Here is a 13,029-nt window from a genome sequence, read left to right as displayed (position 1 = left end):
ACAATCATTAGTTTAATTTTTAATATTTTAAAAATGAATAGCTCTTAGAGTAATTTATGTTTTAATTTTTGTGTAATCATTACTTGTTTTATTATTTATTTATTGATTTAGTTTAAGCTTATTTTTTAATAACAATTTTCCGCTTATTTTTATTTTATATTTTTCTTTTTTTAAACAAATAATTAGAAAGCGCTTTTTTTTCTTTTGTTTGTGTCGCATGCTTTTGCATCTGTCAACTAATATTCTTTACAAATAATTGTATTCATTTTTTTTCGAAAATAACTGCATGAACATCAAATTAGAATTGAAGCAACCCGTAATATGGCCTCCTCTCAGTACGACTTCCGAATCAAAAGAACCTTCTATGAAAAAACCAGAAAAAGTTAAAATTATTGAATCTGTTAAACAAGAATCTAAAATTCCTGTGGTAAATGTTGAGGATGTTGATGAAAAATTTGATAAAAATAAGAGAATGTCACTATGCTCTGAAGAGGTAAAACATATTTCTGATAAGAAAATAGAAAAATTCGGGCTCTCTTCTCTGTATGAATCTGTAGGAAATTCGAACAGACCTGCTTCCCCCATTCCAGATAGAGAGATAACTTTCTCACTTGTTGACGAAATAAGTAAGGCACAAGCCAGATCTAGAAGTGAAGAAAAGAGGCAAATAGTGTCTAGAAAAGTTTATGAACAACAATCGCTAAATAGAAGTGAGATGAGTAGAAGTATGAAAGAAGAATCACAGTTATCTACATCGTCTTTTGTTAATATGGAATGTGCAGAGACTAGAACTGTTGGGGGCTTAAGAAGAAGCGTTTCACCTGATATACTAGATATTTCAACAAAACCGCACGAGGTTCGTTCATTATTACCACCTGCTTCAGCTGTACGACCTTTAAGTCCGCTTCAAGTTGTAGTATTTCCACCAGAAATTCCTGAAGTAATGCGTTCTCGATCTTCAAGTCCACAGCCACCAGCTGTAACTGAGCTTATTGTAAGGTATACTCCATCACCTGTACCTCATATCACTGAAGATAAGCAACGTAAAACTATTGCCCAAGAAGAAGCTTTACATTTAAAGGAGAAAAAGGACTATATAAGCAAAGAAGATAGAATAAGCGTTAGTGAAAAGAAAAGTTCTAAAAAGGAGAAGAAAGTACAGGAAAAACATAAAGATGAAAAAATTCAAATTAAAGAAAAGAACAAATTAAGCGAGAAGGAAACCCAACAAAGAAAAACAGAAGAAAAAATTTATACCAAATCTGAGGTCGAAAGAATCGTCCAAGAAGAAGTGAAAAAAATGTTAATGGCATCAGAGAAAAAAATAGAAATAAAAGAAAAGCAAGAATCAAAAGTAGTAGGGGTGAATGATTTACCTTCACCCATAATTGAGAGCGGCAAAATGGCATCAGCCTTGACAACTGCTCCAGAGAGACCTTTTACGCCAGTTCCCTTTCCCAAAGCATTGGAAATTCCTTCAGCTGCACCAAAACCACTGGTGATTAAATGGCCTGTTAGTAAAGATCCAGTTCCTTTGCCTCCATATTCTAAACCCTATTTTCCACCACCGCCTCCTCCTCCAGAAAATGAGAAAGAAGATGAAAGCGTAGCCAGAGCTTTAAGGGAAGTTGGCTGTCGCTCTCCAATGACTGAAGCCCTTACCATAGCTCCAGATAGGCCGTATTCACCTCTTCCAGCAGTACCGAAATTAGACACAATAACTGCGTTTAAACCTATTTCTGATATTCCTAAAAACAAAAAGCCGATGACAATGCTGTCAGCTCTTACAGTTGCGCCAGCTGTTCCGTTTACGCTACCTGGGAAAACACCAATACCAAGCGAATCTGGATTCGAAGAAGAAAACCAAAACAAGACTACTCCTAGTGCTTTCAAACCTCTTAATGGATCAGTAAGTTGTGTGATTCCCAAGACAGCACCGTTGAATAAGGATCTGCCCGTTCCTTATATTCCTCACCCAAAAGTTGATAGCAAATTTGGTATGGATAGATCATTGGTAAAAGAACCTGGATTGCAAAAGGAAGTGATTAAAGGTTTTGAATCAACAACTGCTGTAAGTGATAAGAGTAGTTACTCTAGAAAATCGGAGTTTATTTGTGAATCTTCAAAAACTCAGTCACAAAATCAGAGAGAGATACCGAAAGAAGTTTCTCGTTCTGTTACCACAGCTCATCCTAAACCTTCTTCTGGTCTTCATAGCCCTAGCTTGTTACCTTACTATCAACAGAATATTGGTGAGATCCCAGTGCGCAATCGTTCAATTTCTCCAGTACCACATCCTATAAGAGCTCCAGCTCTTACCCCGTCACAAATTCCACCTCCGTCTGTTCGATCTCCTATCACTACACCTCGAATAACTACCAAGACATCTTCTTCAGCAATACATCAAAAGCACCAAACATATGACAAATCTCACGATAGTCATTACCAAAAAGCAACATGCTCGGAGTCTTCCAGGCTATCCACTGAACGTACAGCTACCACAAAAACGATAACAAACATTAGTAAAACTAAGCAGGTATTTAAACCAGAGACTCCCTCTCGTCAGCTCTCACCTCATTGGCGTGGAGAGTATGTGAGGGCAGTTCAAAACCTCTCGCCAATAACTGTGCGATTACCTTCTCCACAACCTCGTCCAAGTAAACCAATTGGAGAGACTTCACAGGAAGCGGGAGCAAAAATTAAAATTAAAAAATCCAGAGGACAATCTCCAGTAGTAACTTTCGAAGAAGATACTCGGCATCATAGCTCTTCAACAAAAACAACTGCTAGTAAAGGATGTTCAAGTGGTAAAGGTTGTTCAGGTCAGGAAGGTTGTCCTGAAAATGAGGCTTGCAAAAAATCAGGAAGCGGAGAAAAGCATGGAAGTTCTTCAACACCTAAAACACTTGATGTTTCTAAGGAAAGCCTAAAAACCTCTAAATCTTCTCAGCAAAAACATTATCAAACGCAGCAGTTATTGCAAACAGAGGAGGTTCAGCAAAATAAGCAAATCCAACAACATACCCAAAAAACGCATCAAACTCAACTTTATCAACAAAAGCAGGTTATGTCCGAAAAACATCAGTTAAATAGTGCAAGTTCATTATCTCAAAAACAGAAGCAGTTAACTGCATCAGATTCTTCTAAAGATAAAATTTCAGATTCACAAATAAAAAAGTATTCCTCAACATCCACTTCTAAATTAGCTGAGAAAAGTAATAATTTACAAAATAAATCTCAAGATAAAAGCAGATTTAGTTATTCATCTGGAAATTATGCCAAAACATCGGAAAAATGTGAATTCCAATCTGGTTTTCCAAATTCTACAACCTATCCAAAAACGATTAAATCCAATGATCCCGATTCCCTAACCTCATCCCGTGGTTTGTGTGGTGTCAACCCTAGTTCATCAGGTGGGCATGCAGGTGGTGGTGGTGTTGGCAGCGGTGGCCCAGGAAGTGGCAAGAGTGGCTCGGTGGCAGGTTCTACAGCTCCAAGACGCGGCAGAGGTGTTCTCAATACAAGTGTTCCCCCCGGAGGTAGAATTCCTCTTTGTGGACACTGCAATACTCAGATAAGGTACTTGCTCATCCCTGACTTTTAAGCTGCTTCAACCCTTTTAAAATCCTAGTTAAAACACTAATGCTTACACCTATAATTTTCTTATAATGAAATGCTGGGACTAATACTTTTAAGTAAATGCTAATAATGTTCATTTCTTCCTTATTAATTTAAAAAAAATATTATACATCTATTTCTTAAAAACTTAATTTACCCAAAAATTCCAACTATTGTTGTTATTTTGTTTTTATTTTCTGTTGATTTTGTTTCTTTTTTTATTAATTTTGTTTTTTCGAATTAATTGGCATGTTTTTTGTTTTTAATTTATCAGCGAAGGATGCAGTTGTTACAGATCAGCCTGACTCGTTAATAAAGGACATTTATCCTGAATGTAATAAATGTAATAAACAAATAAAAAGGTAATTTAATTCCTCATACTAACATTATACCCGGAAATGCTTATTTTTTACTTAATTTACATTTTTTTAAATATAATTTTAATATTTTTTTAAAATTTGTTTATAACTTTTAGAATTTTGAATTGAATCATGATTGTGCTGTTCTAATTTAACTGCTTTAGCGTTAAACATAAAATGATAATGTGTTCAATAATACAATACACGTTTGCCTTCTGTTCTTTTCTTTCCAAGTTGCTTAGTTTTTAAATAATTCTTAATTTAATTAAAATAGAATACTTTTCCCTCTGATCTGTTTTTCTGATCTAAATATTCTTTAAACAGAAAATAATAATAGATAATTTAATATGCAAATTCTAAAAACATGTCCCATTAATTAAATACCAATTAATTCCTTCATTCCGTCAGTACTTGTAGCCATGCACCAACAAGAAAACGTTGGTTATTTTTGAATATTTTTTTTAAAATAAATAAAAGTATTTGTTATTTAATTTTTTTATTTAGGATGCGTCAAAATCTGTGGTCATTCCTAATTGAACTAGAATAAAGAAACGAATAACTTAATGAAAAATAAAAAACACTTGATTCAGCCACATTTTCAGGAATTGACTTAGTTTTTGTTTGCACAGTGGCCAACTTTGTGTTTGGTAGAACGATCAAAACTTCACATTGAACCTAAGCAAAAAAAATGAAAAAATTTGGCATAATAGATATGAACTATAATGCGCCACTGGAGATTTAAGCGAGGCAAATCCTGTTAACACAGCTATCACCGTTGTGTCTCAAGTAACGTAACATAAGGATTTTGTCTGTTGCAGTTGATAAAATCTACTGTAAAAAACTATTTCTCTACCCTCTTTTTGATCTATACAAATATACGGATTACATTTGCCCATTTCAATTTGACTCCCTATATTTACAGTTTATAAAAGTCAGAAAATTAACGTGATAAATACCCAGTCATGATAAATAAGTAACCTTAATACTTACAGAATTACTTTTTAAGTTTTTAAATTTTTTTTTTTATATTCAGTATTTAAAAAACTTTATAATTTGTATAGAGGTCCTTTCATTACTGCCCTTGGCAAAATATGGTGCCCAGAACATTTTGTCTGCGTAAATTCAAAATGTCGTCGCCCATTGCAAGACATTGGATTTGTTGAAGAGGCAGATGGACTTTATTGCGAATATTGTTTTGAACAATACTTGGCGCCTACATGTGACAAATGCAATGCAAAAATTAAAGGAGTATGTATTTTTTTTATTTGATTGAGAACCGATATTATTTGGAATTACATGTTAAATATTTAATATTTTAATTATGAATGTATTTGTTTTAGGATTGCTTAAATGCCATTGGTAAACATTTCCATCCTGAATGCTTCCGTTGTGCTTATTGTGAGAAATTGTTTGGGAACAATCCTTTCTTCTTAGAAGATGCTCTACCATATTGTGAAACAGGTACAAATATAAATATGTATTGTATATAACTTTGCAAATAATATTCAATATTCTTCTTGTTAAATGTTGGATTCATTTGTTTAGATTGGAATGAACTTTTCACAACTAAATGTTTCTCTTGCGGTTTCCCGATTGAAGCTGGAGATCGTTGGGTAGAAGCTCTCAGTAATAACTATCATAGCCAATGCTTCAACTGCACGGTAAATGCTAACTTATTCCTATATCTTTTGTTGAATATCCAGTGTTTACTGAGTTTAGATAAATGTATTCAACCAAATTACCCCAATTTATTATTTAACCGTTAGGTTTAGGAAACCTAACTTTGAAAAGAATGTGCTACTTTTTTTAGAGAATTTGATATATAAGTCCATCATCTACGGCATGACACAAAACAATCTTCGGGACGGTACATTTAATTGATGGCCACTAAATTTGGGTTTAGCGACCGTTAATAAGGATCTAAAAACATTGCTAGAAATCCAATTTAGAAAAAATGTACTAACACATGAGGTTTTTTTTGGGGGGGGGCCTCCAAATATTTATTCTAGCTAGAATACCATCTAATATTATGCAATCAGTTATACTTGAAACATTTTTACATGGTTGTAAAATTGTATTGGAAAAAGAGGGTTGCAATGGTTTCTCTTTTGACATAGACACCAGACTACAAGTTGAGTACCGTCCACTCTGGAATATTAGAAAAAACTTCAATACACTGCAGATTACGCTAAATAGGAATATTACACGTGAATCATGAATTGGTATCAGTATCAGTGTTCGGTCCATGACAATCCAGAAATTTATTTGAAATAACAGTTATGAAACAATTAATTTCTATTTGGTTATTTTTAATAAAATATTTAGAAAATAATTATTGACATAAATGCGCTTAGCCCTTTCCCACAAACTTTTCAATAAACTGGACCCAGCACCAAGTCAGTGGGTTGAAGATGCAGCATAAAAGAAAAATGAAGTTATAGAGGAGTGGTCCCAAATTGATGGGTTGAAAACGAGCGTACGAGAACTTTGGACTAACCCTCCAAGTTCTAACTTCGTCCAACGTTCTTGCCAGGATTTGGAAATAGAAAACTAAAAAGTCTAATATCACAACTGAACTTAAAATAATTTAAGCTTTAGTATCTTAAAGCATTGAAACATAATTTATTATAAGCATAACATAATTTGTGTTGAACCTAATACAGCAGTAATACAAAAATTTTATTTTTATTTATTTTTTTTTGTAGATGTGCAAGAAAAATTTGGAAGGACAAAGTTTCTATGCAAAAGGTGGACGCCCATATTGCAAAAATCATGCTCGTTAATATAGCCCTAAAATTACATAATGCATTTTACTTTATTCTGTAGCTGCTAGTCATAAACGAAACGAATAATTTAATGAAAAACTTAAAAAAATTCAAGATGTAATAAAAGAATGTACTTTTATTCTGAATCATTGAACTTAGTGAAAGAAATCGCAACTGCTGTGGGCTGTAAGCGTTTCCTGTTGCTTTTAAAATTATTTAATTCATGCATACAGGTTTTGTTGTGTTAGACATTATATTATCTTACATTAGAAGTAAATGCATAAAAACATTATTTTTCAAAATGTTGAATTTCATCATTTTTATTTTGATCTCTTGATATAATTTATAAATCTTTATAAATGAAATTTATTCATTGAATTTCAATTTAACATTTAAAAATCAGAATTATTATTATTTTTTTAATTGTGACAAGGATTACCATCTTCAAGAAAGGAGAGTTACCACGATAAATTAAGTTCCCACTAATTATTATTGCTATGTTAGATAAGTTTATCGAGTATCCCTTGGTTTTAACATAAGCAGCTTTGTTTTAATAATTAATTTTTGTGGAAGTAAAACTAAATTTTTATAAATACATTAATGTGCTAACATAGTCGATAATTCTCATTAAGGCTATATAAAACATAACCGATCGGTTTGTATCCCTCAATGGAATGTTTGAAAAAACATTATTTTAATGGAAATCCTAAATCTATGTATCATACATTTATATTTCAATTAGCTGAAAACTATACTAATCGATCAAGTGTACTTTTTAAAAATTATTATTATTCACTTTATTCTTTGAATTGATATAATACTTTTTACCAAATAAGTGAATGTAAAATCATTCAAATGTATATACGATCTTTAAAAAGTAAAGAATGTCATGTTCAGGAAAGTTTGATTTGAAATTATAAAATATTAGACTTTATTTATGTACCGTTGTAATGTTTTTAGAATTAAAATGCTTATTTAAAATAAAGGATTTAAACTATTTATTTTTCTTCTAAATTGGGCATATTTAAATTAACAAAAGACTGTGTTGGAGGCAGTAGTCATTCTTACTCACTATTTATGTATTCCACTAACTGAACTAAGTGCTTATTGATTAGATCTGGAAAAGTTTTAGAATGATAAAGAAAATTTCAAAGAATTCTAATCTCCTTTCTATTTATGGAAATTAACATTTATATATATATTAAAAAAAAGATTATAAGCTAGGTTAATCAAGTCCAAATGATATAATAACTTTCTTCCATCAGTTGAAAAGAACCAGACTTCTTCGTTTTCATTGAGAAATGTTATCTTCACCACGATTCTTCAGTAAAAAAAAAGTTAAGATTAAATCGACTTAACAAGTTTTATGTTTACATTCTGCGTTTATTGCTGTTCTCGTTTTAGGTATTTTTATATATTTTACATATTCAGAGTAGTTTTGGATAGCCTAGCGTTTCCCTCCCAACTGTCGAATAAAGTTCGCTTTGAAGGCTGCATATTATATGGTTTTACAATTCTTGTATCTGATCCCAGCGTCATAAATATTTTAGGATAAAGTAATATTATTAATTTCGACACGAACAAAACTGTTGAGGTAAAAGGCAAGAAAATATAGATGAAAAATGTAACTAGTTGTAGATCATTTCAATTTTGAAGCTCTTATAACAGTTTTTAATCTAAATTTCGTTCATGCGAGCTGATATTTGATGAAAAAATCGTTGGGTGGGTTAAAGATACCCCTTAGACTTAAACGTGTAAATTTAGTTCGTATATGTTTATAAACGGGCCTCTATTGCTTTCAGGGGTTCAGATTGCAGTAATTAATGTGGTGAAGACCAAGAAACTCTTTGAAATTATTTTGTACACAAGGTCTCCCAACGAAGCTTCATGATGGTTTAAGCAAGTAACAACACTTTGGGGAATTAGAGACTTTTTGAAGAAGTCCCTTGACTTCCATTTTAGGATTTAGCTTTTCTGCTGCAAGAAATGCGGTCCAATTTAAGTGGAAGGTAGATGAAAGACTTGGTCTAATCATAATGCTCCTCCAAAAATAAACAACTTAGTCCTCATTTTAATTAAGAATAAAAATTTCTTTTTTTAACTTCTTTCCAGTGCAATAAATCTCAAAGGGCAACTGTGTGATATCCTCAAAAAAAAGGATAATAAGTCCTTCACAAAAAGTATGGTCCTTCAAGAGAAGGTTCAGAAGTTAGAAAGGGAATCTTTTATCTCTAATCTCAAAAACAAAATTTCCTGTTTAATCCATAATGTGCCACGACACCTGAAAGCTGTGATGAAGAATGAAGAGGTAATTCGGCAATAGCACTACTTCATTAAACACAATTTAAATTTAAAAAACTAATCTTGTACTCCTTTGTTTTTTGTATATATACTTTTTTGTTTTACTTTTACTTATTTATTTTCTTAATTAATCTTTCTGTGAAAATATAAGTATTGAAACCTAAACACAATTAGTCGACAGAGCAGTGTACTAGTATGATATTTATGGAGAGACCCAATGCTTTATGGGACGCACACGACCATGACTAGTGTGATGAAAAAATAAGTATAGAAATTTAAGCAATGATTTTTGTCCACAAAAAGCCTTTCCAATGTAGCTCTTTGATGGTTTTGATTGGTAACACTTTAAATGAATTTAGGGAGCGATCGTAAGTTTTTTAAGTGCCCCAGAAATTTTCGTCGATAAGTCTATTGGTTCCGCGAATTATTAACATCTTACAAATTACTTTCAGACAACATAATACCAAGAAATAATAACACCTTTTATCTCAATAAGTCTTATATTTTATATCAAGAAAACATGTGCTAATTCAAAAATTTCAAATTTCACAATTTCAAAAACACAAATTGTTGTTTATATTAAGATGGAAAAGTATGACTTCATTATTGGCAATCAAAATAAATATTTCTTTATTTTGTGATTTTACTCATTTAGCAGAATAAACGTATTACCACATAAAGTCTGAAAGTCCTTTTTCAAAAATTATAACGATATTTAGTATTCAATTACTGTTAATTGCATTATTCTAGTTCTAGATTAAAAAAAAAAAAAAAAATACCTTGGTTTCAAATAAATAAAGGTAAATTCTTTAATGATGCTAATACCTGGCATTCTATTCTTCTCTAGCAGCATTACCACCACGTACAAAGAGAGCAAATAACTCAAGAAGAAATGAAAAAAATCATAGTAACAATTAAAAAATATGGGTTTTGATGGGGTAAAAAAGGTTTTAATAAAGATATTTTTAACAGAAATAAGAAAAATTATATTAAAGGCTACATTAAAAAAATATAGAAAAAAAAAATCACAACGAAAAGTTAAATAGGATAAAATTTTAAAAACTCTGAATTAATTAAAAACGTGCTACCTAATAGAAATGTTCGAAATTTACCATGAAGTCTTTCATTTTTATAGAATTCGAAGTTAAAAATAAAAATAAAATTAAGTACAATAATCACCAAATCACCACTTTGCTCTTTTCGACCAATCTTTTGGAGTCCAATGTAGGCACTTTGGATCAATTCTAATTTTTCTTTTTTCCATCGAATGATAATGGTTGTGCATGATTTCTTTATTTATGGTAATTATATATTGCCCTTTATAGTAATTTATAAGGTTCAAATTTTGTAACGTGGATATTACATCTTCTTTTTTTATGCTTGTCATTTCACATATATCCCTTAAAAAAAAATATTAAGAAATTAAACTTACAATTTTGGCTTGAAGAATCTTATTATTGTATCAATAATAGTTTAATTACATGATAGTTATTTGAGGTCTTTCATTTTCTACTGTAGGCTTTAAATGAATAAGAATATCCAATATCGTTTGGGCCCAATAACTTCTATAAGAAAGTAATCCTAAATCTGAAAGTGGTTTCTCAGGTGATCCAGTCTTACCCTCAAATTTGGATAATTCATAACCTGAAATTTTATGTCATTCAAAAACAAATAATTTATCATTTTATAAAGAAAAATTGTATTGGAAAATAAAAACAATACTTACTGAATTCAATTAACAATTTTCCATAACCCTTTCGCTGATATGGAGGCATTGTTAAAATGCAGGCTACATTATAGTCTTCTGTAGATTCTTTCTCTTTCGAAAAATATCCTACTATATGAAATCCTCTCTCATCCAAATCGGTCATTACATAAAATAGGAAAGGATCTGTATCGTAATATAGGGTTTTATGATCGAGAAAAAGTTTTGCCAAGAGACACAGATTTTGGGCATACACTTTATTCTTTCGGCCATCTATTTCAAAAAAAGAAATACTAGCTTTACGATAGATTTCATTGCCTGGAGGATGTCGAACATTACATTTAGCTAAATGACGTTCTAAGCATTTTCGACTCTTCCTATATTTCAAGCAGAATTCGCAGATATATATACAAGGCAAGTTTATCAGTTCCTGAAAAAGAATTATTTTATTCAGCATGATTAAATAAAAGAAATCTGTAAGAAATAAGGAATAATGGTAGATCTGTGAAGGACTGTTAAATACGGCAAAGATGATAAGGAACTAAGAAATAAGAAAGTAGATTCATCAAAAAATTTGTTTTGCAAGAAAAATTACAAATATTGACATCATTGGGAAAATCCTTGACTGAACTCAAATTAATGTAAATATTTATATAATATATATGTTATACCTGAGGGTATGGTGAAAAGTACCAAGGCCGGATTCTATTTAATCCTAATTCTATCATTTCTACATTTTTCATTCTTGTAACTACATCATCATTATGAGGAACCATAGACCCAGTTAATCTGGGAACTGAAGGGCTCGTTTGATCAGATGATTCCTTTAAAGTCAGTGATTAAGAGATAAGTGTCTTATATTTTTTAATACTTAATAATAAAGTATTAAATTAAAAAAATATTTAATAAAAACTGAGCTCCATGAACCCTTACAGTCCAAAAACTGGTGAAATGAAAAGAAGGAACTCACTTCAACCGGCTCGTTGTTAACTGATGGTGCCTTCCTTTTGCGAGATATCTTCTTTTGAAGAGCTGCAGCAAGAACAGCATTACCATTAACTAATTCTGAATTGATTGGCGAAGAGGGGCGGGAAGAAGTTGACTGAGGTACAGTCAGGTTCCCCCCGCCCCCAATTTTTCTGCTTGGTGTGCTTACTCCTGTACCAGTGGTAGTACCATCTCGCCGAGGATACTGAACTTTCCGTGTATCTAAACGATCTTCAGTAACCCATTCATCAAGTCTCTTGTTGTCTGCAAAGTTAATGATAAAGAGATAAGGTTTCTGTTTATGTGCATATCTTCAAACGTAAAATTTTTTTTTTGTATTGAGACATTTTCTTGCAAAATGTCCCCAACGGATCGAGAATAAATGAAAATGTTTAAATACTTAAAAGTTTATTTATGAAAGAGAATTTTAGCGATTCTATGTGTCGTATTCAGCTAAAGCTGATTGCTCAAGATTATTCAGATTTATGTAGCGTATAAATATTTATATACTCACAATCTACAAAGTGCACGTAGTAGTAAACTGTACCATTCACTTCTTTTACACTTACGATTTCTGCTAACGCTAAAAAATAGTTTAAAGGATTAGCGGCGTAAAAAAAGGAAAATGTGTGTTAAAACAATAAGCATATACTAAGAGTACTTACGCCACTCGTCCCCATATCTCATTTTCACAGGTAACCGACACCCTTCGACGAGTGATGACTGCAAATTTATGATAAATGTAAGTTAAAAAAATAAAACTAGTGGAATAAGTTATTAAATGTTAATAACTTAAAGAAAAAATCACATCTTGGGTATTTGGAATGCCCAATTGTTTAAAAGGAAGGTTACGCTTTTAAACAGAATTCTATAATCTAATTTAACTTAAAAAATTACCTAAATGATAAAATAAGGTTTACAAAAATGTGTAGCATTTAATTATTAAAAGATAATCGAAATCGGTAAGTTAAGAGAGTATGGATAGGTTATGTTATTATACTGTTCTTGACTTTAAACAAGAGATTATACCCAATTATTCATTGAAATTGTAATTTTATATTAATTAATAAGGAGTAGGTTTTTACTTACCGTATAATCAAAAATTGTGTCACCACCATCTAGTTCTTCCATCGCTTTCATGTTACAATCCTTTATCAGCTGGCAAATTCAAATTTGCTTCGCCTTGCGGTCAAAACATCAAGACCTTTTCAATTGCAATTAAAAATAATATAAAAAGTTCTAAAAATACTAAGATTGTCGCATTACTACTCTTAAAAATACATTATTCGGACAT

The 13,029-nt window shown here is 31.4% G+C and overlaps 2 protein-coding genes across 13 annotated transcripts in view; one reads left to right on the top strand and one right to left on the bottom strand.

The window, feature by feature from the left end:
- Positions 1 to 7,741, top strand: part of Zasp52 (Z band alternatively spliced PDZ-motif protein 52) — a 73,670-nt gene extending 65,929 nt beyond the window's left edge. For 11 of the 12 annotated variants that reach the window (XM_074126309.1, XM_074126311.1, XM_074126312.1 and 8 more), the window contains 5 exons: positions 303 to 3,579; positions 5,039 to 5,225; positions 5,318 to 5,438; positions 5,523 to 5,638; positions 6,683 to 7,741. In XM_074126309.1, coding sequence (XP_073982410.1) covers positions 303 to 3,579; positions 5,039 to 5,225; positions 5,318 to 5,438; positions 5,523 to 5,638; positions 6,683 to 6,760 — 3,779 coding nt within the window. In that variant the 3' untranslated portion in view covers positions 6,761 to 7,741. Of the gene's footprint in view, positions 1 to 302; positions 3,580 to 3,892; positions 3,981 to 5,038; positions 5,226 to 5,317; positions 5,439 to 5,522; positions 5,639 to 6,682 lie in introns of those variants that run through there. The other variant, XR_012457928.1, reaches the window with a different exon arrangement.
- Positions 7,742 to 9,793: 2,052 nt separating this feature from the next.
- Tip60 (Histone acetyltransferase Tip60) lies at positions 9,794 to 12,961 on the bottom strand. Its single transcript, XM_074126334.1, has 8 exons — positions 12,825 to 12,961; positions 12,401 to 12,458; positions 12,250 to 12,318; positions 11,719 to 11,999; positions 11,420 to 11,572; positions 10,770 to 11,178; positions 10,525 to 10,687; positions 9,794 to 10,443 (listed from the first exon to the last, which is right to left on the bottom strand). The coding sequence occupies exons 1-8, from the start codon at positions 12,873 to 12,875 to the stop codon at positions 10,227 to 10,229; spliced, it is 1,401 nt and encodes a 466-aa protein (XP_073982435.1). The 5' UTR covers positions 12,876 to 12,961; the 3' UTR covers positions 9,794 to 10,226.
- Between the last annotated feature and the right edge of the window lie 68 nt (positions 12,962 to 13,029).

The sequence above is a fragment of the Rhodnius prolixus genome, unplaced genomic scaffold, assembly GCF_049639745.1.
Source record: "Rhodnius prolixus isolate KJV_2025 unplaced genomic scaffold, Rpr scaffold_3, whole genome shotgun sequence".
Classification (NCBI taxonomy): domain Eukaryota; kingdom Metazoa; phylum Arthropoda; class Insecta; order Hemiptera; family Reduviidae; genus Rhodnius; species Rhodnius prolixus.
This window is presented reverse-complemented; position numbering and strand designations above follow the sequence as displayed.

Coding starts and splice junctions, on each gene's coding strand:
- Tip60 (XM_074126334.1), bottom strand. CDS start 12,875: ATGAAAGCGATGGAAGAACTAGATGGTGGTGACACAATTTTTGATTAT. Junction 12,459..12,824: donor ACACAATTTTTGATTATACG/GTAAGTAAAAAC, acceptor ATAAATTTGCAG/TCATCACTCGTCGAAGGGTG. Junction 11,179..11,419: donor ACTTTTCACCATACCCTCAG/GTATAACATATA, acceptor ATTCTTTTTCAG/GAACTGATAAACTTGCCTTG.